At 42.6% G+C, this 20,743-nt stretch overlaps 1 protein-coding gene across 1 annotated transcript in view; it reads left to right on the top strand.

The window, feature by feature from the left end:
- Positions 1 to 297: 297 nt before the first annotated feature.
- Positions 298 to 20,743, top strand: part of NADSYN1 (NAD synthetase 1) — a 217,194-nt gene continuing 196,748 nt past the window's right edge. Inside the window, exons 1-4 of the mRNA XM_086959527.1 lie at positions 298 to 754; positions 5,809 to 5,869; positions 12,945 to 13,061; positions 15,541 to 15,594. Of these exons, the coding sequence (XP_086815653.1) occupies positions 670 to 754; positions 5,809 to 5,869; positions 12,945 to 13,061; positions 15,541 to 15,594 (317 nt within the window). The 5' untranslated portion in view covers positions 298 to 669. The remainder of the gene's footprint in view (positions 755 to 5,808; positions 5,870 to 12,944; positions 13,062 to 15,540; positions 15,595 to 20,743) is intronic.

The raw sequence follows: 20,743 nt of genomic DNA on the forward strand, positions 1-20,743 counted from the left end.
CTTGAATGCACAGATTCCCGTTTATTTTATTTATTTTAATACAAAGTCATAAATTTACCCTTCTAAAACCAAGCTATGTGCACACTGAAGCTCACACCAGTTTCCTCCTGTTCCATAACCTCACTTATATTGAACTGAAAACGTACCTATATTATACTAATAAGAAACCAGTATTGTTCTGTGTTTGCTCATCCGTTCTTTTCAATGTTGATTATCATAAATAGTAATATTTGTTCATAGAGTATGATCTTTGAACTGTGGACTTCAATCCCCATAATCCTTAGAGGCGCTTCCGGTGGCACGTGGCCACTTCAAGGATCGACTGCAGGTTCTCAGCCGGGCAGGAGCATTGCGCTGCACATACTAATTTCTGAAATATGCTTTTAGCTCTTGCAGTCTCCCCGTAGAAGTTCGTGATGTTATTATCAACACATCTCCCGGGGCTGAGTAAGCTGCCACGTGACCTCCCGCACCAGAATCCTTCCTTTGGGGGAATCATATCTCTTTAAGCAGACTGCCCGGCCCGGTGCACGATCAGACACCAGGAAGTGCTAGCTGCTGTCTACAGCGCCTCGAAAGCAGAGACCTGCTGCAGAAGCCGCGCGCTCGCAGCCCGTGATCTTTTAAATCAATATAGATATATTGTAATCGTCACGGTTCGAATCGGAAATGGGCCGGAAAGTGACCGTGGCCACGTGTGCCCTGAACCAGTGGGCTCTGGATTTTGAAGGAAACTTGGAAAGAATTGCACAAAGTAAGTGATCTGCTGCGCATAGAAATGTTGCAAATTTGATTCCAACGCCTCTTCAGAGGTAGTAAACGCTATATAAATGCAAGGTCAACATTGTACTCATTGCAGCCAATCCGAGAGTTGCAGCAGAGCCGTGCTGTGGGACAGGTGCACGCGAATTCTCAGAATTAGCAAGTGAAAGGGACAGGCTGTTCTCAGGCCAGGAAATGTGTGTTCTTCTAGCCAAAATGCATTGATTAGATAAATAATGCACTTCTCGGAAAGTCTGCAGCGCATAGAATGAGGCGGTGTCCGCACTTTTCAGATCGGCTGTACCACATGAGAGAATCAGCACTTCTCGCGGGGGTTGTTGTGTTTTTTTATTAGTACGTGCCTTCATTTCCCAGAAGGACTGTTGTGCCGTAAATTGCATTGCATTGCATTACCTATGCTTCTTATACTTATAATGGTGACAACTACTCTTGGCACTGACTTTGGAACTGACTTTTAAAGGGAGAATACCAAAACCTCTTCATAGTGCTGCTATATATAGTGACCAATGAGTCCGAGCTCATCTCTTGCCTACCTGTTCAGGTGTGTGATGCACAGGCGAGGTGTACACACGGCCTCTTTTGAAGCCTTTCTCATATCACATGTGGGCTGCAGTGAGCCTCCCTTACCTGGTCTTCAGAAGTATTAGGACTGGGTTGGGAAGGAGTGACTGTTATGCCCCATCATATATCCTTAAACCTCAATAAAGTATTTATTAAAGTATAGTCCTATACGCATAAGTTAACGAGATTCTACACCTTAACCACCTGTATGTGAGGAAGTCAGAAACCTATACATGCGCTGTAGTGGCGCAAGCTCTCTGCCCACAAACACACACAGCCTTACACTACGGTGAGCTAGTGCGCTCCAACACGGGATGCAGCAGGACATACCTCCCTTGGGCATGGGCACAGAACTGGTTCAATTTAGCTGGCTGCTCTCCCACAGAACAGATGCAGCTAAAGAGGCAGATGTGTAAACTTCCACCACATACTACCAGTGTTTAGCTCCGCCTCCCTTTCACTTTCCCAAACTCCCCGCATCTACCGAAGCAGTAGTGGGGGACGCTCCTTCTCCCACATCTCAGCAAAGTCCTGGAACAGCCTCCCACGCACCCCTGGACCATCACCTCACTTCTGGAATTCTGAAAGGCCCACACGTCCTGGCTGTTTGAATAAGCCTCCGGGGCCTGCAAGCGCCTGAATACCCTATAGGGTGATTAGCCGTGGTTTATATATCTTGATTGATTGATTTAGCAGAGGCAGTGCAGTAAAACACATGCACAGCATGCAATTACTCACTAACAAATGAGGTACAGTGTGGGCGGTAGCATCTGGTTTACTGTCACATATACAGAAAAGTTGTAACACAGAGGGTAGCTGTACTGTGTAAGACTCTCACACCCCCCACCGGACAGGATGGAGGCTCGAGGACGTACAGATTTTCTCTCTCTGCCTAACAGCTTATAAAGTACTCTGTGTCTTGCCCTTCCCTATCTAGGTTGCCAGTCTGGCCGGGGGTTCGAGCTATGACCCAAATCGATGTCACATAAGTGGAGCTCTTCCATCTTTGGGAGCTTTCAGGAGAGACAAAACAACAGAGTACGAGGGGGGTCCTAGGGAATTTAACCCCTTCGCTCGTCATGAGCTACGGCGCTCCTGTGCTCATGACGAGCTCAGCTCGTCACAGGTGCATTGGCTCCCGTGGAACGTTCAGCACAGCAGGGGAATTCTCCTTGCACCTGAGCGTTCCACGGCCCATGACGAGCTCAGCTCGTCATGAGCATGCAAAGTGTTAAAGACTTGCGAGGATTGAATCCCTAAACAATACCAATAAACACATGAAATCCTCGGGTCTAAGAACACACATATGCCTGAACAAGAGACAAATGAGATGATCTCAACGTGCTACAAGAGGGTCCTTTAATTAGGACGTAATCCCATCACCCAGTGAGGTAGCATGCTTCATCATCTGGGATTCTTCTCTTGACCTAGAACCGTAGCCCCACAAGGGCTACTACCCCCTCACTGTGAGGGAGGAGCTCAGGGATGTTTTTTATTCCTACTCTGTTTAGAATATAATAAATGCTTTAGATGAGAAGACTACTAGGTAGGTTGGCTGGTGAGCGCCGGTCAAAACTAAAAAAGTTTTAAGTGAGGAAGTGATGCTAAAACTAACTACCAGGAGCATTAACCACTTTATTGATTTGTTCCTGGTGTCAGGTCAAAAACAGAGCACCTGCACTTTAAAATAGTAACTGCGTCTGTTCAACGTGAACGGGTCTACATGTTTCAGCCTCATGGACCCTACAAGGTGTTGCGGCTTTCGTCAGGACCAAATAGATATTATGTGGTACTACGACGAAAAAAGTAATGTCAAAAAAGAGTTGTGATAACAAATACAGAACACAAAAAATTTGTATACACAACCAGTAATCACACGTTTGATGTATTCATTTTACTGGTCGTACCTGTGAATGACAAAAAAAATAACAGAAGAGATCAAACAATGCAAACGTCTCTTAAAGCAGACAAAAAGGTTAATAATGTCACCATGTGAGACGTAGTTCTCCTCCTTGGTCATAACAGATGTGAAATACAGTACAATGTTAGCTTATCCGTGGTGTACGGATAAGTCTCATCACCTCAACCTGGCAACAGCTCAGGGGAGGGGCACCGTTCTGTGAAAAAAGGGATTATCACTGTGTCAAAAACATATATTATAGGGAATTACTTGACACAGCTTCCCATCATTATACGTAAAAATTGTTCACAAGTCGAACAAAAGCACAATGTAAGCAGCAAGCTAGCTCGGAGTGCCCAACTGGAAACAGTAAGAGCATCTCTGACTCATTCAACATAATGCAGCTAAATGTAAATGTAAATGTATAGGCATTTATATAGCGCACTACTTACCCGTAGGGTCCCAAGGCGCTTCGACCGCTGCGAAACCCTTCCTGGCTTCCCTGAGAGATGGTCCCTTAATGGGTATCTCCAGGGTGAGACCAGGCATCCCCGGCGGTCTGGTGGGGCCGTTAGTGAAGATGAGGCAAGCTAATGCCCAGAGTTGCCGAGTGTGATCGCTGATCAGAGTGGGCACCGAGGCGAGAGAATTATCGAGTCCGCTGACCCTGGTCCAGAAACCTGCCGCGCCGGGAATCGAACCCTGGTCCCGGGCCGTCCTCTGCTCTCGGGTCTGCCGCCTCTAACCAGTGAGCCACACTACTCCACTGCTACACTACGTAGTTCCTAGTGGGCAGGGCTTAGCACGACTTATAACTACCTTTAAATTAATGATAGATCACATCCAATAATCTACTTGCACTGTTTGACATGATACTTTAATGCGTTCTGTTGGTTTATCATTGCTGTTCTTCAGGGAAGAGGTTTTATGGTGTTAGCTGGAATATGGGCTTGAAATGTTACGAATTAAGTGTGTGATATCATAGATCTGAACTTTGTGCATACAATGTTTGAGTGTCGTGTGGCAGTTGAAGTTTATGGACGGTGTGTTATGTTTCCATGTTTTCTTATATCTTGGCAACTTTCAATTTACTGGGTCGTATTTTGCAGACTGGCCTCCAAGGCGTTTGTCACTGTGTATTTGGAACAGGTTTCTGTTTTGGTGTGTAATCTGGTGATGTACTTAGATTTATGCAGAATGTTATTTTGTTCAGTAATGTGATATGGGTATAGCTCTTTCTTGTACCACCATGTACGTTTCTTGGCAGTAGCAGAAAGTTACCCTTGTCCCTAGACATAGACTTGATGTTACAACAATAAAATTACCTTTTATCTGACACGTATAACTTTAGCTAGTCCCTTTCATACCACTTACTGGTCTGAATTCTGGTTGACGTTTTACATACAGTTTTGCTTTGGCTGTGTTAACTCACTATTTGAATGTAGACAAATTGTTCTGTCATTGTCTTGTCTTTTTTAGTACGGAGGCTTCTTCGAATATATGAGTTACTTGTCCTATCTTGATGCTGGAGAAAAATATTACTGTTTAGGGGTGGTGAGATAATTGAGCAAAGCAGGCCTCGTAGATTTGGTAACTTGCTGGCACTATGGTGGAACCCAGTTTTCCAGTTTTAGTGCAAGGTATGAATTGCCCATCACAGATGTCTTCAGAATGAGTGACTGCCTTTAAGCCCACTTCGCCACCTAGAAGTGGTTCTTCTTCAGCAATCAATATCCCTTCCAAATATCGTACTTTACAATATAATTAATTGAGTCGCTCTCAAGTTATTAAGGAGTTTGAAACATCTCAGAAGTTTATTACACCGACTGTGGAGGAATTGTGCCTTCTTTTTACAGATACAAAAGGGGGGTGGTGATGGACGGAGCATCTGAATCAATCAAACACTCTCACCCAGTAAAAAGATCTGGGTTAAATCCATCACCGTTCTTTTGGCCGCCATAAGTGTGGCAGGGTATGCTCAGACGTGAGTCCCTTGCTCACTTTTCCACTGGATTCAAGCAAGCCGGGCTGAAGACGGCTGGAATGCCAGAAACCGGTCCTCGAAGCTTGTTTCCGGTCCAGGGAAGACATGGCTTGGCAGTTCGGGCTGGACTGTTCCCATGAGGCACAGGGTCAGACTGATTTGCATATAGCCATGTTTGAACTGGGGTGGCAGAGTGGGCTAAAGAACGGTGATGGATTAAACCCAGATCTTTTGACTGGGTGTGAGTGTTTGATTGATTCAGATGCTCCGTCCATCACCACCCCCTTTTGTACTACTTTTTACAGATGATGACATTTATCAATCAGTTAAGATTTTATGAGAAGCTCTCATATGAAGGTCATAGTTTTATTAATGAAAGGGAGAGTCGTAACCAGTCCTTTTTAATAATCCTCCATCTTGTGAATCATTGCTCTGTAAGAGATAACTGATAAACCAGACTAGAAGCAACCACTGGCAACCAATCTTCTGATACAGTGGAGCGAGAGTGCGAGAACACGTATCAAACAGGCTAAGGAAAGTGATCTGCTTGATTGCAATAGCTTATGTTTTTCTCCTGTAGGTATTGAAATTGCAAAGGAAAAAGGTGCCAGGTACAGACTTGGACCAGAACTGGAAATATGGTAAGAACCTTTTCCTTTGTTTTACAGACTTATTTTTCTAGTTAAAAAATTTATTTTGACTGAGATTGTGTGAATTACAGTTGTGGTTCAGCGATGGGTCACAGATGTTCCCTAAATAGCAGAAAAAAACAACCTGCCTACTTGTTTAAAAGGTCGGATTATCCAACCTCATTATAAAGCCCTGAAGCTTCACGCTGGAGCCAAGTGATTCAACAGATCAAGCAGTAAAAAATCGAATTCAATGTCTCTTTCGTGAAATGTAATACATTATTTATATTCAAATTTTACTATATAATTTTTCAAATGCATATATAAATTAGTAACTTACATGAAACAAGTATAGAGGATATAGAAATTCTCGCTGTGTGTGGAAAATATACATTTCTCCCCCAAACAAACATTCCTACTCACTCACATATTACACACCTCAGTACTCATACCACAAATATCATTTATACAGAAAACACATAAAAAAAATACAAGACATGAATAATCATAAGGGGTTACAGGACCAACGTGACAGTCTTTTAATCACTGTCTTCATAGGTCATATGTATTTATCAAATACTCTATTCTTGATAGAAGATCAAAGCAATCAAAACATTGGTGAAGTCCAGTGTTCTGGCCCTTGTTCTTCCGTCCTAGGTATGCGCTGACTAGCTTTTCAGTGAAGATCCAGATATCAGTCACTCCTCCTTCAGGGCAAGATGCGGCATAAAAACAAGCAAAAGTGAGGAAAACGAACTGAGGTGATACTCAGAGCTAGGTCATTTAAGGAAGATATCAAAAGAATATCTATGTTTCATACATGTACGGTGAACAAGTGCCCAACGTCCTGCATAACAAAGGGCATATCCGTAAATAGGGTCAAAAGCACCGTAGAGGAGACGAACCGGTAAACTAGCCAGGTACTGCGCTTCTTGGTATAGTTCTAATTCTCCCCCAAAGGAGATGCCACAGCTTCACGATACGTGATACGACTAAAGAGTCCTCTTCGGTAGTTCCAGTTATCCGCTCTGCCGGACGCATCCAGTCATCAGTTCGGGTTTCCTATTCTCATTTCCCACCCGCCATATTAAGAGTGTAGTGATATCAGTGCATAAGAATGCATTGATGTGATTACTGTTTTAACGTTTCAAAAGTTTTCAATAAACATTTCAGGAATATATAATGGTGAGAGTGCCATATAGGGATCTGAAGTTTGGGAGTTGGAGAGGTCCAGTCAACGGGTGTTGTAATCAACTTTCCTCATTCCCATACGTCCATCGCCATGAAACCGCTGGGTAAAAGTGCGCTGAATAAATGTTTTTAAATTCAAATTCAAATTCATAGTTCTTCTCCATTAAGCATTCCCAAACATTCCTGCTTTTGCTCCTCTTGCATCCTTAACACCTCAGTGGTGTCTTTCCCCAACTGGAAATCCGAGGACCAATTATCCTCTCTGCTGCATCTCACAACAGCATGAGCTGATCCGAAACATCTCCGAAGTGTGTTTGTTGTGATTGTGCGGTCAAGGATGTGATAGTCATTGGACAATCATCTGCCCTTTCCTTATGTTAATGGGGTTAATGCATCACCTTGTGTGTTCACTATTCAGTGCTATCATCCTTACCAGATGTTTAATGGTATATGTACATGTAGAAGTTTAAGGCTTAAATTATTTTTGGAGTGTCTCTCTAACAGGACAACTCAACCTCCAACAAAACTAAGTGGACAGAATATGTCACTTACACTTTTCTAAGCAAAGATATGTCGTAGCCAATACAATAACTAGTGTCCTCCTTAACCACCATCACTGAGATCTTCCAGAGACTTTATAGCACAACCAAATCTATTTAGCACTACAATGACATCACTCGTTAGATTCTCCTCTAGGCGCACAAATACAGACAACATGGCTGCAGATCTGTTCAGTTGTTTGAATGTTGCAGTGTCTGCATCCTTTCGACAAACTACAATCTTACATTTAGAGACATTTAATTTAGGAAAACCCCTTCTACATGTGTCCAACATTACTTCAAAGCCACATAATTTACAAAGGTGCTTGCAGAAGGAATAGAAATCCTAAAATGAATAGTGGACAACCGCACTGCCAGCACAGCATTACTTCAGCACAAAAACATCCAAACATATAATGTACTGCACAGATCCTCGACAAGGCGTACGTTGGCTTTTTACCCAATGTGAATTATTACTAACCAATCCGTAAGTGTATGTGGCCATAATCCATTATGGTTAATTACTGTGGAATACCAATCCAGCGGTCCACTGTGTCCATGGACTGCCTCAACTCCAGTCATCGGAAACCAGAAGCTATAATGGATGCAGGTAATCCCAAAGAACTGCAGAATCGAACTGAACTGGTAACATAAACCAGCACATCAAACCGAGCATCACACACAGATCAAAAGTTGTTCTTAATCCCAGTATGAGCACCACGCATGTGAAAAGGCTGTTTAACATGGTATTAATGCAATATTTTATCATGACTAAACTGTAATCTGTGTCTCTAACATCGTATTTATTCAGTCTTTTATTTGAGCTGACTCCCTTGTAACCTGTATTCCTGTCACAGCGCATGTTGTATTCTTATACTGTTTTCTTTTCCTCCACCGGAATGCCTACTGTGGGAACGTGCCTGGCTCGTATGGTCACCACCACACGTTTTGCCCTAATGCTGATTATGACTCTGGAAGTGCACTGGAGCCTGCTGAGTAGGCACCAGTGCCAGTGCTCTCTCCCGAAACACGATGATGCAAATTTGTACTTCTAATTGACAAGAACTTTAACCCCCTTATAAGTATCTAGTAAAGTTGTACCCAGGACATGGTGTTAAAGGGGTCATCAGGGTCTGTAGCAGGGTATTTATGCCACCCTGAGTGATCCAAGTAAACAGATGAGTGATCCAAGTAAACAGATGAGTGATCCAAGTAAACAGATGACAGCAGGCCTGCCATTGCAGACTGCAGGAACAGTGCAATCTGCTTTTACTTGACTTAGCCCTCACCATGTGTAGCAAGGTCTAAAGCACTTTCTTTAATATATGCCAGTCACCCCTACGGTGGACCTCTTCAGTCCAGGAAGCAGGGTGCAGTATATTAAAATTGTTAAAAATGTGGACATATAAATGCAAGTTTAAGTACAACTATAAGTGTTCAGTGGTTCATAAGATAACATAGGCTGGCACCCGGGCACACCCGAGGTCGCCAGCTCCATTATTGTACCACCGAATATCATGTTTGGTTTCATACGGCATGCCTCCTCATCCTTGACACTATTCCAATGTCAAGATTGATATGTCAACTTTAGAGATTTGCACTCTTGGTTGCCCCAGCCTTTTTTTTGCTCTGGCTGGCAGCCTGTAGCTGCTACCGCCTAGACTGGGATCTGACCTCCTGTAAGCAGTGTGAACACTTCCATCCCTGACAGGCAGGATGAATAGTGAAGCGGCACATCAAGGCGGTGAGCTTCAAGCATTCACCGCCTCTGATATGCACTTAGGCTGACTCCCAGGCACATTTGCACCTGGGCAGGTGGGAAAATTAATCAGTCAGAGGACATACCCCCCCCCCTTACCCCCCCCCCCCCCTCAAAGGCTGGCCATACCCCTTGTTTGGGCTGCCTGGTCTGTTCAGCCAAGGAAGGTTTCTGACATTTTTAGAAGTTGCAGAATAGAGAATTCTTGGTAGTAAAGGAGAAACCCCTGGATGTGGTCACTTTAGTGGTGGATTACCCGCTGGGGCAAATAACCCATTGGCCCCTTGCACCGACACACCTAACACCACTAAATCTGGGCTTTAAGGTACACCCCTGCAGGGCCGGCTCTAGGCATGTGCAAGCTGTGCACCTGCACAGGGCCACCAAACCCCAGGGGCCACCACGCCAATATATATCCTTAATGTATTAATCCTCTGAGGATGGATACATATTTGCGTGGTGGCCCCTGGCAGGGATTTGGCGGCCTCCGGCTCTGTTCCACTTCTAAAAACCCTGACCCCCTCCCCTCTTTACTGGCCTGCGTGCTCCGCCCCGCCCGGACCCCCCCTTCCGGGGCCCCCTACCTATGCTCCTTGCCCAGGGCCACCATGAGCCTAGAGCCCTGACACCAGTACCTCAGATATGTGTAGATTACTACAAAGGACAAAGAAGAGACCGAGCCTGCGAAAACAGGAGCTACACAAACCAGAGGTGGGATAATCTGCACCGGTGGCAACACCCCTGGTACTGTTCGATATAGACTAGTCCTGAACCAAAGAGCGCCGCTCCCAGGCAGAGGGACCCCTTTGAGAGCCAAAGGCAACTCCAGACTCCCTCGGACCGCAATTAAAGGCACCGTCCTGGAACCCAAGAATCTCTGGCCATGGGCCCTCTGAGGCATTGCCCAAAAGTAGATGGTCCAGGGCATTGTGGGAAACGTTGTGACCTACAGCAAGTTTCAGGCAGCTACCATTTTCCCGTGGAGCTCTGGACAACGAAGTACCGATTAGCTGACCGTACCGCTGCTAAGGCTTGTTGGTGACCATTCCAACTACCACCCTCGTCAACAAGAGGGAATCATGCAACACCTTCAATGACCACAGCAGTTGCCCCGTTGTTGACCTTTTGCATCCGTTTTCTGCTCTGCACCGTCTGAACAGTAAACCCAGGTCTCCTGCAGCTCCTGCTTCATCACCAAGGAGAGCCAGGACAACTCTGCACCTGGTCCTCTCAGGCCAGGTACAATTGAATTGACTGTTGTAACTTGGTTCTGGGACCTGCACTACCTTACCCCTCTATGGGTCCCACTTACCTCGACCTGAAAGTGACTGATTGTCCCTGATACAGTTTTCCTATTGACCGCAATGGCAAAGTTCACAGCATTGAATTGCATTGTTTTATTATTGGTTCCAAAACCATTAGCTCCAGTTGTATGTATCCAATTGTTTTTTGTTTTGGTGTCTTAATTTTTATTAAAATCTGCTTTATTTTAATGAATTGGTTTTGGATTCTCTTCAAGTCCTGTCAATTACTTATCGTGCATATTGATACCCTTAAATGCTTAACACATGTTCCTCTAGTAAACGCTGACTGCTCTTTGCCATATTACCAAGACTGGGCTACAGATTTATGATTGTGGTTCCAAGGACCATCTTTGGGGTATTACATGGTGAGGCCTTACTAGCATCACCTCTTAATACTCCACTTTCCTACATTGGTGTTACAGCGGTATGACCCTGACCTTGTGTTTCCCAGTACCACTTGGTTATAAGGGAATTTTGCATGAGGAATCCACTATTGACTTTTAGACTCCAATTATTTGTTGACATTTTTGCGTACATTTTTTAAATTGTAGGACTATGTGCAGACCCCCATTCCTAAAGGTAAAGTAACACAGTTTAGAAAGTTAGGATAAAAAGGTTTAAAATTTTTAAAATTATCCCAACCTTCAAGCAAAAGATAGGCAAAATGGAGGCTAAAGAGAATCTCGACTTGCCAGTCATCCCAGCTCTGAAGGTCAATAATTTGAGAGCTCTCTGCAAGGTAAGGGGTGTTTCTTATAGGGCAACTCCCTAAAAGGAGGAACTTGAAAGAGCCATTAGCACCATTGAACAGGAGAAGTTAGAGAGGGAGGACCATTCTTCAGAATACGACTCTTAGAGGGTGAGAATGATGCCCTAGTCCTAATTGAAGATGAATGGATAGAAGGTGAAGATCTAACATCTACACTCTTTCCCAGACCACCCTCAACAGTGGGAAGTGAAAGAAGTCACTCTGTCTGACCCCCTACTGGAAAGGTGGTAGGAACCTTTGAAGAAGAACTTGACCTACTCTCCCTGGAGGAGAAAAAGCTTGAGCTCAAACAAAGGAGACTAGCCCTTGAATAAAGAAGGGTCACGATGGGCTTAAGGCCCAAAGATTATAGTGGCAGTAATTTTAATAGGGAGGACAAGGAAACCTTTGACCCTCAGATCCCCAAATTGATAGCCTCAAGTTTAGTGATGATGATGATGACATTGATACATTGTTTGCAGCCTTTGAGAGGGCCTGCAGAATGAGAAGGGTAGCATACAAGCACTGGAGCTGTCTGTTTTGTACGTTTTTCTCAGTGAAGGGCAGAGACAGACTTCTAACCCCTAACGAGTAAGTGGCTAAGTGAAGTATAGGGACACCCATAAGGTCAAAACCATACATGGGTAGATTTCATGGACTACTTGGTCAAAGCACAAGAAGGCAATGATGTGGATACTTAGGATGAGCTGTATAATATAATTATGAAAGACAATTCTATGTCTAATTGTACCACAGAGAAACTGCATCAGCGTTTGGTGGACTCATAGTTGTCTTCTCCCAGTGAGCTGTGGAAGATAGCTGTCAAGTGGGTCAGAACCAGCTGATTTCACCTGCTCCTGAAAATCCAGAAAACATGAAAAACTATAGCTGTTAACCATGCGTTCCCCTGCCAAGCTCCAGGATTAAGGAATCATCTCTCTGAAAATATAACCCATGAAGATTTATTTAGGGTGTTGTTGGGCAGTTGCCAGTCTGCCAAGTGCACTCAGGGATGTCCTCTGCTCCCCGGGATCCATGCTTAAAGATCCCAGGCAGGCTGGCTGGCTAACTTTGTTCCCTGCACTGTTGAAGGCACTGAAGCGTCAAGATGGCGCCATGTTTAATGAGCTTTCTCAGAAGAGTTTTTTGTTTTTCAAAACCAAATTCCCAAAACTGGAGTTTACTAATAAAAAATAAAAGTAAATGGTCCTGGCATGCAGGGAGTGTTCATCCAGCAAGTGAGGGTCAATTCTTTGGTTTCTTGTTTGGGCCCACCATGTTTTACCTGCATGGACTGACTTAAATGGTCTGAATGATTTGTGACTTTGTACAACTAGGGGTGCTTAAAAGTTTATGCATCTTAGGATAATGATCCCATCCTTGGAGAAATTGCTCTGAATGTGATTTTTTTCCAGTATACTTTTGTGCATGATTGAATTGCATTAACCAATGTCTGCAATCCAATTATTGCTGGTGACTGTAGCATCTGGGAAATGCAATGTTCTTTTGAAGTTAAAGTTTGACTATTGTTGTCTTCTTCTTGCAGTGGTTATGGTTGCGCAGATCACTATTACGAAAGTGATACCCTTCTACATTCATTCCAAGTCCTGGCCAAACTCCTGGAAATGCCTGTCACCCAAAACATAATCTGCGATGTGGGCATGTAAGTGTCTTATGTGTTTGTGTTTCAGATGAATGCTAATTGTTACTTGTACCCACACTGTCAGTTTTTAGCTAGTTTGAAATTAATTCCAAGCCAACATCCCTCAGATGGCAGACTGCAAACAGTTCATAAATGTTTATTTAGATCAATACGATCCTCATGTACCAAGGAGGGAGTCTAGCACTCAAGTCTAGATTTGGGCAAACGTCCCCAAGAGTGTTTGTTCAAACATTGCTACAACACTATAGAGTTTGTCAGGAGGTTCTTTTCATGGGGAGAGGATGAAAACGGAGGAAGGACGAGTTAAATTGTGGTATTTTCTCAGATTGTTAATCGACCCAATCGCTTTGATTTTAGTGAGTAACCTATTCCACTGTCATGGAAGGATATAGCTATGCCAGTATAATATGCCATTTTGGTTATCGAGCTAGTCCTTTATAAGATACAAACTCACCTGATGGCCTTTGCAATTAGACTGGGCATATAATGCTGCCCAGGCAATGAAATGCACCTCTGGTGTCCCGAAGGCATATCTTTGGCAAGTCTGTCTACGCCCATCCACAGATGTTCCACACCCCGCGTCCAGACATGCTGCTACTCCCCCTCCCCTACCAACTCTCCCCCCCCCCCCCCCCCCCAAGTATCTTTTCTTTTGCTTCTTTAACCTGAAATATTAGGGCCTGTGTAGGCCTAATCAAAGTAATCACTTATTTAAATCTGAAGCCAGCCCAGTAGGCACCAGTTGCCACTGTAGCTGGACAATCCCGATTCTGTATTTGAAGGTCGATGTGGCTGAAAACTTAGCCATAAGTCCAGATATTAATACTGTGCAAATCCACCATTCCTAATAAATAAAATGATTGTATAAAAATTAATATCTGGGACAAGAAGGTGACATTAAATCTTAGGAGAGTGGTTGGGAAGCGTATGAGTTGTTAATCAACCAATGATAGACCACAAAATGTTTTCCTGGTTAATTGCCAATGCCTTGAGCTTGGTGAAAGAGAAAGCGAGAAAATGAACATGAATATGATGCTATAATGGACGAGTGAGAGTAGGTTCTGGATGGCCTTGTTTAGGTGGATCCCTGGTTGTTGATAGAGCTAAACCTACTGTGTAGAGAGGATCATATATTGGGTTCCTTTCATCGAGTAAGGTAGTACAGGTTTTATTCCACTTTTATATGAGGACAACCCTCTTCCTGCAAGTGCTTTCTTCTTCCAACCCATGATAAGTGTGGTGCAACCAGAGGATGGTCAAGTACAGTTACAGGGGAAGGGTACTCTGTAGAATTTACATGAGGAAGTTGTTGAGTCAAAAATGTTCCAAGATGTTGCATTGTATGTGTGGATTTCACCTCAGCATGTGAAGTAAAGTCCATTGATCTTGTGTCCCAGAGTATATTGTGCCTGCAGCCAATGATAGGGATCTTCAGGGCGGTCCTAGTATTGACCTGTGGGACTGAAAAGGCTAGAGGCTCGCACCCTGGCATCGATGCCACCGAGAATTATGAAGTGGTTATATAGAAGAGCTACACTAAGGATAGGATGTTTATTTGTTCTATAGTAGAAGGTAATAAAGAGGGCAGCACCTTAACATTATGTTTGGGGTTCCTATATAAGCTCCTGTGGCCTTTTGCTGTAAAACCTTACAGCAAAAGGCCACAGGTGCTTAAGGAACATCTGCCAGAAACTCAAGGGCCTTGAACGGCAGAATTGTGTCTGACTCCCCAGTAACTTCTGCCTTCTTCTCCGTAAGGACCCAGGCGAGCACCGACAGGGGCAGCTATAGGCTTATGGTGGCCCTGGGCAGGGAGTGTAGGTAGGGGGCCCCGGAAGAGGGGGTCCGGGCGGGGCGGAGCCCCCCGGACTGGGGGTTTAGGGTATTTGGAAGTGGAACAGAGCCGGAGGCTGCCAAATCCATGCCAGGGGGCGCCAAGCAAATATGTATCCATCCTCAGAGGATTATTATATTAACGATATATATTGGCGTGGCGGCCTCTAGGGTTTGGCGGCCCTGCAGGTGCACAGCTTGCACATGCCTAAGGCCACCCCTGGCACCGATCATATAGTGATAGAGGTAGGAAGGAAGAGATATGTAATACTGGACATTCGGGAGACTGACCATGGTCCTTTGCTTTCAGTCCTCCGGGAAAGGTATCTACCACACGATGGTTTACCTGACCGTGGACTGGGCAAGCATTAGGTGGCCTTAAATATGCAACCCTTAGGTGGGGCAAACATATGGACTATGAATAGGGATTCCCAAAAGTAATTAGTAACATTTTGTTGATCTAATCATTTTCTCATTTATTGCTAAGAAAACAGAAAGAGTTATGCTGTTGTACAAAAGAAGTGCCCTTCACATACATCTCCTATGACATTCATGTCATATTTGTGTATATTCTGTTCCTGTTTTTTTTTTTTTAGCCAGTAATACAAAGGTAATGTAATGTGACACTCTTGTACTTTTCCAACAGGCCTGTGATGCACAGAAATGTCCGGTACAACTGTAGAGTGATCTTCCTAAACAAGTAGGTGCTTCATCTGCCTTGAGGCGTTACCTTTTTTTGTCATAAAACTGAACAATGCACATGTTATCTGGATGTAGTCAACCTATTGTGAACCTAATCTATTGACAGTAAATGTTGAATGGCCAGTATCTATTAGTGCGAGATCTACCATGGGCATCTCTCTGTTTTATTGCTATAGTAGTTCAGTGACAGCAATTCACATGGCATCTTATTCACACATCACCAACTACAAGTCTACCCAATCTGTCTGTAGTGCGTTTAGCCATGTAAACTGAATGGCTGTGCCTATTTTCTTAGATTTTGTTATGCCAAGCCATGAAGTTTCCCTGCCTACTTTGTGATGTCATCTGCTCAGCAGCAGCAATCCAGCCGTCCCCATAACAACCGCTCTGTCTTTCCAAGGTGGCTCCAGCACCTGTACCTTAAATCCCTTTATTGTAATGGTAATCGTATGCAAAAAGGACGGGTCCGCTGTGCGCTGCTCCTGCTTTGCTAGATAAATGTGCAAAGATGCCTCTTTGCAGAGTCCTACAGCTCTAGTGCTAGGCCATCCTCCCCGGCTGCCTGGATGACGTGTGTAATAAAAATAAGAAGAAACTCTCCAGGAGACAAATTGAGTTAATCCGGTAAGGAGATCCTTTAATGAACAGCCTGCAGTCACAGCGTACAGTCTTGAATGCCGTTTAACCGCACGGCAACTCTATTTAGCTAAAGCGTCTTCATTCAAGCAACAACACACACACGCGACTCAGACTTGCATGCACGCCTCAACATTCAAAGAACAACATACAGACACGCGGCACAAAACTACATACACACCTCACGCGAACACAACACGCGACAATAACACATTCAAACCATAACGCGATGTTTATAGTTGTGAATGACGCGCGTGCGTACACGCGCGTCATTTCTAACAATAACCATACACTACACACCTCCCTCTTTTTTTTTTTTTAAGAAAGAACAAAGTCATTGAATCTTGAAGGAATCCTACGACATCTTGAACTCCTCAACAACTCTTGTGAATCACAATCAGTGGAGACAGTAGGTAATTCACAGTCAGTGGAAACAGTAGGTAATACAGATGACTCTGAATCATTAGCGTCAACATCCAAAAATACATTGAATGAGTTATCTTCCTTCAAAACAGCATTTGATAAAACATCTTCGGGAAATTCCTTGCTAATATTATATTTTGAAACTCTGCTGAAATGCCAAACACTTCCATCAGTTACCCTTACAGCATTCTTAAATACTTCAACAACTTTAACAGGATCAGACCACTTCGCTAGTCCTTTATGTACATAACTGCCTTTTTCAATCTCACAAAATCACCAACATGAACAGGCACACAACTCCTTGTTCCATCTCTTGACAGATCTTTCTTCATCTTTTCCTTATAAGTATCAACTTTCCTGCGAATTTCTTCAAAGTCCACTTCTGCAAAATCAACGCGATTACTATCCTTATTCTTTAACCACCAAGGAACTAAATTAGTACTGGGTTTACGCCCTCTTAACATCTCAAAAGGAGATAGCAAAGTAATGGCATTGGGAGCAGTCCTATAAGATAATAACATGGACTGTAAAGCCTTGTTCCAGCACAATCCACCTTTGACAGCTAATTGGATAGCTTCCTTGACAACTCTATTGAATCTTTCTATTTGACCATTGGCCTCAGGATGGAATACTGCTATTCTTCTGTGAAAGATGCCACATCTACTAAAATACTTTTCCATTTGCTTACTAACAAACTGCGGACCATTATCTGTCACTACTTCCTGAGGGATACCTTCCCTGCAGAAAACTTCATCCATAAACTGTATAATAGCATTGCTAGTAACTTCCTTGACTGTTTTTATCTCTGGCCATTTTGAGAAATAATCTATAAGTACTATACCAAAGGAATGTTGTTGTGGTAAAACACCGAATGGTCCAATAATATCAATGCCAATCTTATTCCATGGTGATGCAGGTAAACCAACAGGTTGTGGTACACTGGGCAAAGCCTTAGCTGTTTTATCACTGTTAGCGCATAATTCACACAATTTCACCTGTTGCTCAACAAAATAATCAATACCTGGCCACCAGAAATTATTCTTTAAACGTCTTCTAGTGACTGATATTCCAAAATGCCCAACATGAGCCAAGTCCAGAAATCTTTTCCTGAGACCAAAAGGTGGAATACATTTATCATTCCTTAATAAAATCCCATTTTCTATAGCCAATTCATCCTTAATCTTGTGATAACTCATTAAACCACCTGTAAAGTTCCTTCCTTCAGGCCAGCCTCCCAACACATATTCCTTAACTTTTTTGAGTTCTAGGTCTTTGTTCATTTCTTCATTCCATGTCTCTTCTTCTACTATTGAATTTTCTCCAAACACCAAATTAACATCATTATAAACATGTGCTACTTCGCATTCATCTTTGTCAACCACATCAGAATCTCTGCATGCCAATGGAAGCCTTGACATACAATCTGCATGAACATTCGATTTCCCAGGAATATATTCCAAGGAATACTGAAAATTTTGTAACCTTGATGACAATCTGGCCAATCTTGAAGAAAGAGTACGTCCTCCACCTGGTGATAGTATATGTACCAAGGGCTTGTGATCGGTTTTAATGGTGAATTTCGTTCCCCATAAGAAAGGTCGGAAATGTTCAGCACCCCAAACACACGCCAAAAGTTCTCTTTGAATCACTGAATAATGACGTTCAGACTCTCTCAACGTTCTTGAGGCATACGATACAATCCATTCTTTACCCCATTCCTCTTGAATCAGTACGGCACCCAACCCACAACTACTTGCATCTACTGTCACAATACATTTTTTGCCAATTACAAATGGTTTAAGACAGGGTGCCTTGGTAATCATTGACTTCACAGCGTTGAAGGTTTCAGTCATAGTTTCTGTCCATTCAAATTTTGCATTCTTCTTCAAGAGTATCCTGAAAGGTTCAATCACACTTGCATAGTTCTGGATAAATTTTGCATAGAATTCAACAAGACCTAAAAATGCAACCAGCTGTTCCTTGTTCTGAGGAACAGGAGCCTTGCTAATGTTTTCCAAATGTGAATTTTTAGGTCTAATGCCATTAGCACTAATACAATGTCCAAGATATTCTACTTCATCTCTCCTGAATTTGCACTTGGACGCACGTAGAGTTAAACCCTTCTCCGATAAGGCGTTCAATACTTTAAATAAATGCTTGTCATGTTCAATTATGTCTTTTCCAAAGACTAAAATGTCATCTTGGAATGCAATTGCCCCAGTTAATCCATCTAGTGTCTCTTTCATCAACCTCTGAAAAACTGCGGCTGCACTTGCTAACCCAAAAGGCATCCTGCAAAATCTATATAGCCCTTCAGGTGTAATAAAAGCAGTCAAATCTTTTGAATCTTCATGCAAGACTACTTGATGATACGCACTTGCTAGGTCTAAACATGAGAATACCTTGGCATTATTCAATGTAGAAACCATTTTGTGTAGATTGGGCAAAGGATGTGAATCCACACAAATTGCATTGTTCAAGCTGCGTAAATCTATGCATACACGAAGATCTCCCCCAGATTTGATCGAAATTACAATGGGAGAAACCCATGGAGATGATTCGATGGGTTCAATAATTTTCTTTTTACACATGTCATCTAGAATTTCTTTTAATTTTTCTCTGTAAGAAAGAGGCACATTCCTCACTTTATGGCGGACAGGTAAAGCATTTGCATGCACTTTTATCCGATGTTCGAATCCTTTATATTTCCCTAGGACATCACAAAATAATTTTGGAAATTCTGCTTTAATTTTTTAAATCAAATCTTCTCCGGTTTTACTTTGTACAGATTTACTAGATTCAGAATCAATAGAATAAACAGGAGGATCAGCATTAGGATCAAGTTTCATCCCCAATTGTTCTGCATGTGGCCAACCCAATAATGAATCACCAGATTCTGTTATATACACCTTCCCATGTGTGGAGTAGCTTTTAAATTTAAGTTCAGCAATGAAATATCCAATGAGTTGCAATTTATGCCCTGTGTATCCACTTGGTGTGATATCTGGTAGTATCAATTTAATATTAGGCCAGTTGGATTTAAACAAGACATTAGGCAGAATTGTGTACCATGAGCAAGAGTCAACAAATACTTTGGTAGAGACTCCATTAATAGTGATAAAACATGAAGGAAATTTCCTTACTTTTGGTTCTTTAGTTATGCACATTATGGTATTCACGTCAAATTCACAATTACTTGAATTTTCTTGTTCTTGATCTTGAACTAAACTGACTTTCCTTGGTGCTGATCTGCAAACTTTTGAAAAATGCCCCTTTTTTTCACATCTTGAACAAAATTTGTCCAGAGCTGGACACAATTTTGAATTCCCTAAATGATAACTACTACCACATCTGAAACAGTACATATTATAAGTTCTTGAATCAGCTCTTTGCCACGTATTCATCCTTTGATCAGATCTTTGCCACGTATTTGTTCTCTGATCAGGTTTTTGCCATCTATTTCTGTATTCATTCTTATACTGGTTATCACTCCTTGTGTTAGCATATTTCCCATATTTCCCTGAATCTTTAAATTTCTAATTTTCTTTATTTATAATTAGAATATCAGATTTACTGTTGTTTTGCGAACGTATTTCATCTACAAATTTTTCTGAATGTTCTATTGACTTTGCAATTTCAATTGCTGCATTTAAGGTCATATCTGAAGTTGTCCATAGTCTTTGTTGTATTTTCTTGTTATTAGTACACATAAGGATCTGATCTCTTAAGACTTGGTCATAATTAATGTATTCAAAATCGCATGTGACTGCTAACGCTCTCAATGAAGATACATAGTTCTCAATGGACTCATCTGCTTGTTGTTTTCTTGAGTAAAATTTAAATCTTTCCATAACCATATTAATCTTTTTTCCATATCTAATAGCTAATTGCCTGGTAGCAATTTGATATACATCTAAATTAGAAGTGTCACTTAACGGAGGTAGACTTTTGAATTCTTTAAGTGCTATTCCACCAAGACAGTGCTTTAATAGAGCTAGTTTCCTTTCTGCTCCACATTCTTCTTCCTCTAAAACATCAACATATGCCAAAAACATAGGTTCCCAAATGTCCCACTCAATAGGAGGATC

This window comes from Lissotriton vulgaris, chromosome 2_2, assembly GCF_964263255.1.
Source record: "Lissotriton vulgaris chromosome 2_2, aLisVul1.2, whole genome shotgun sequence".
NCBI lineage: Eukaryota > Metazoa > Chordata > Amphibia > Caudata > Salamandridae > Lissotriton > Lissotriton vulgaris.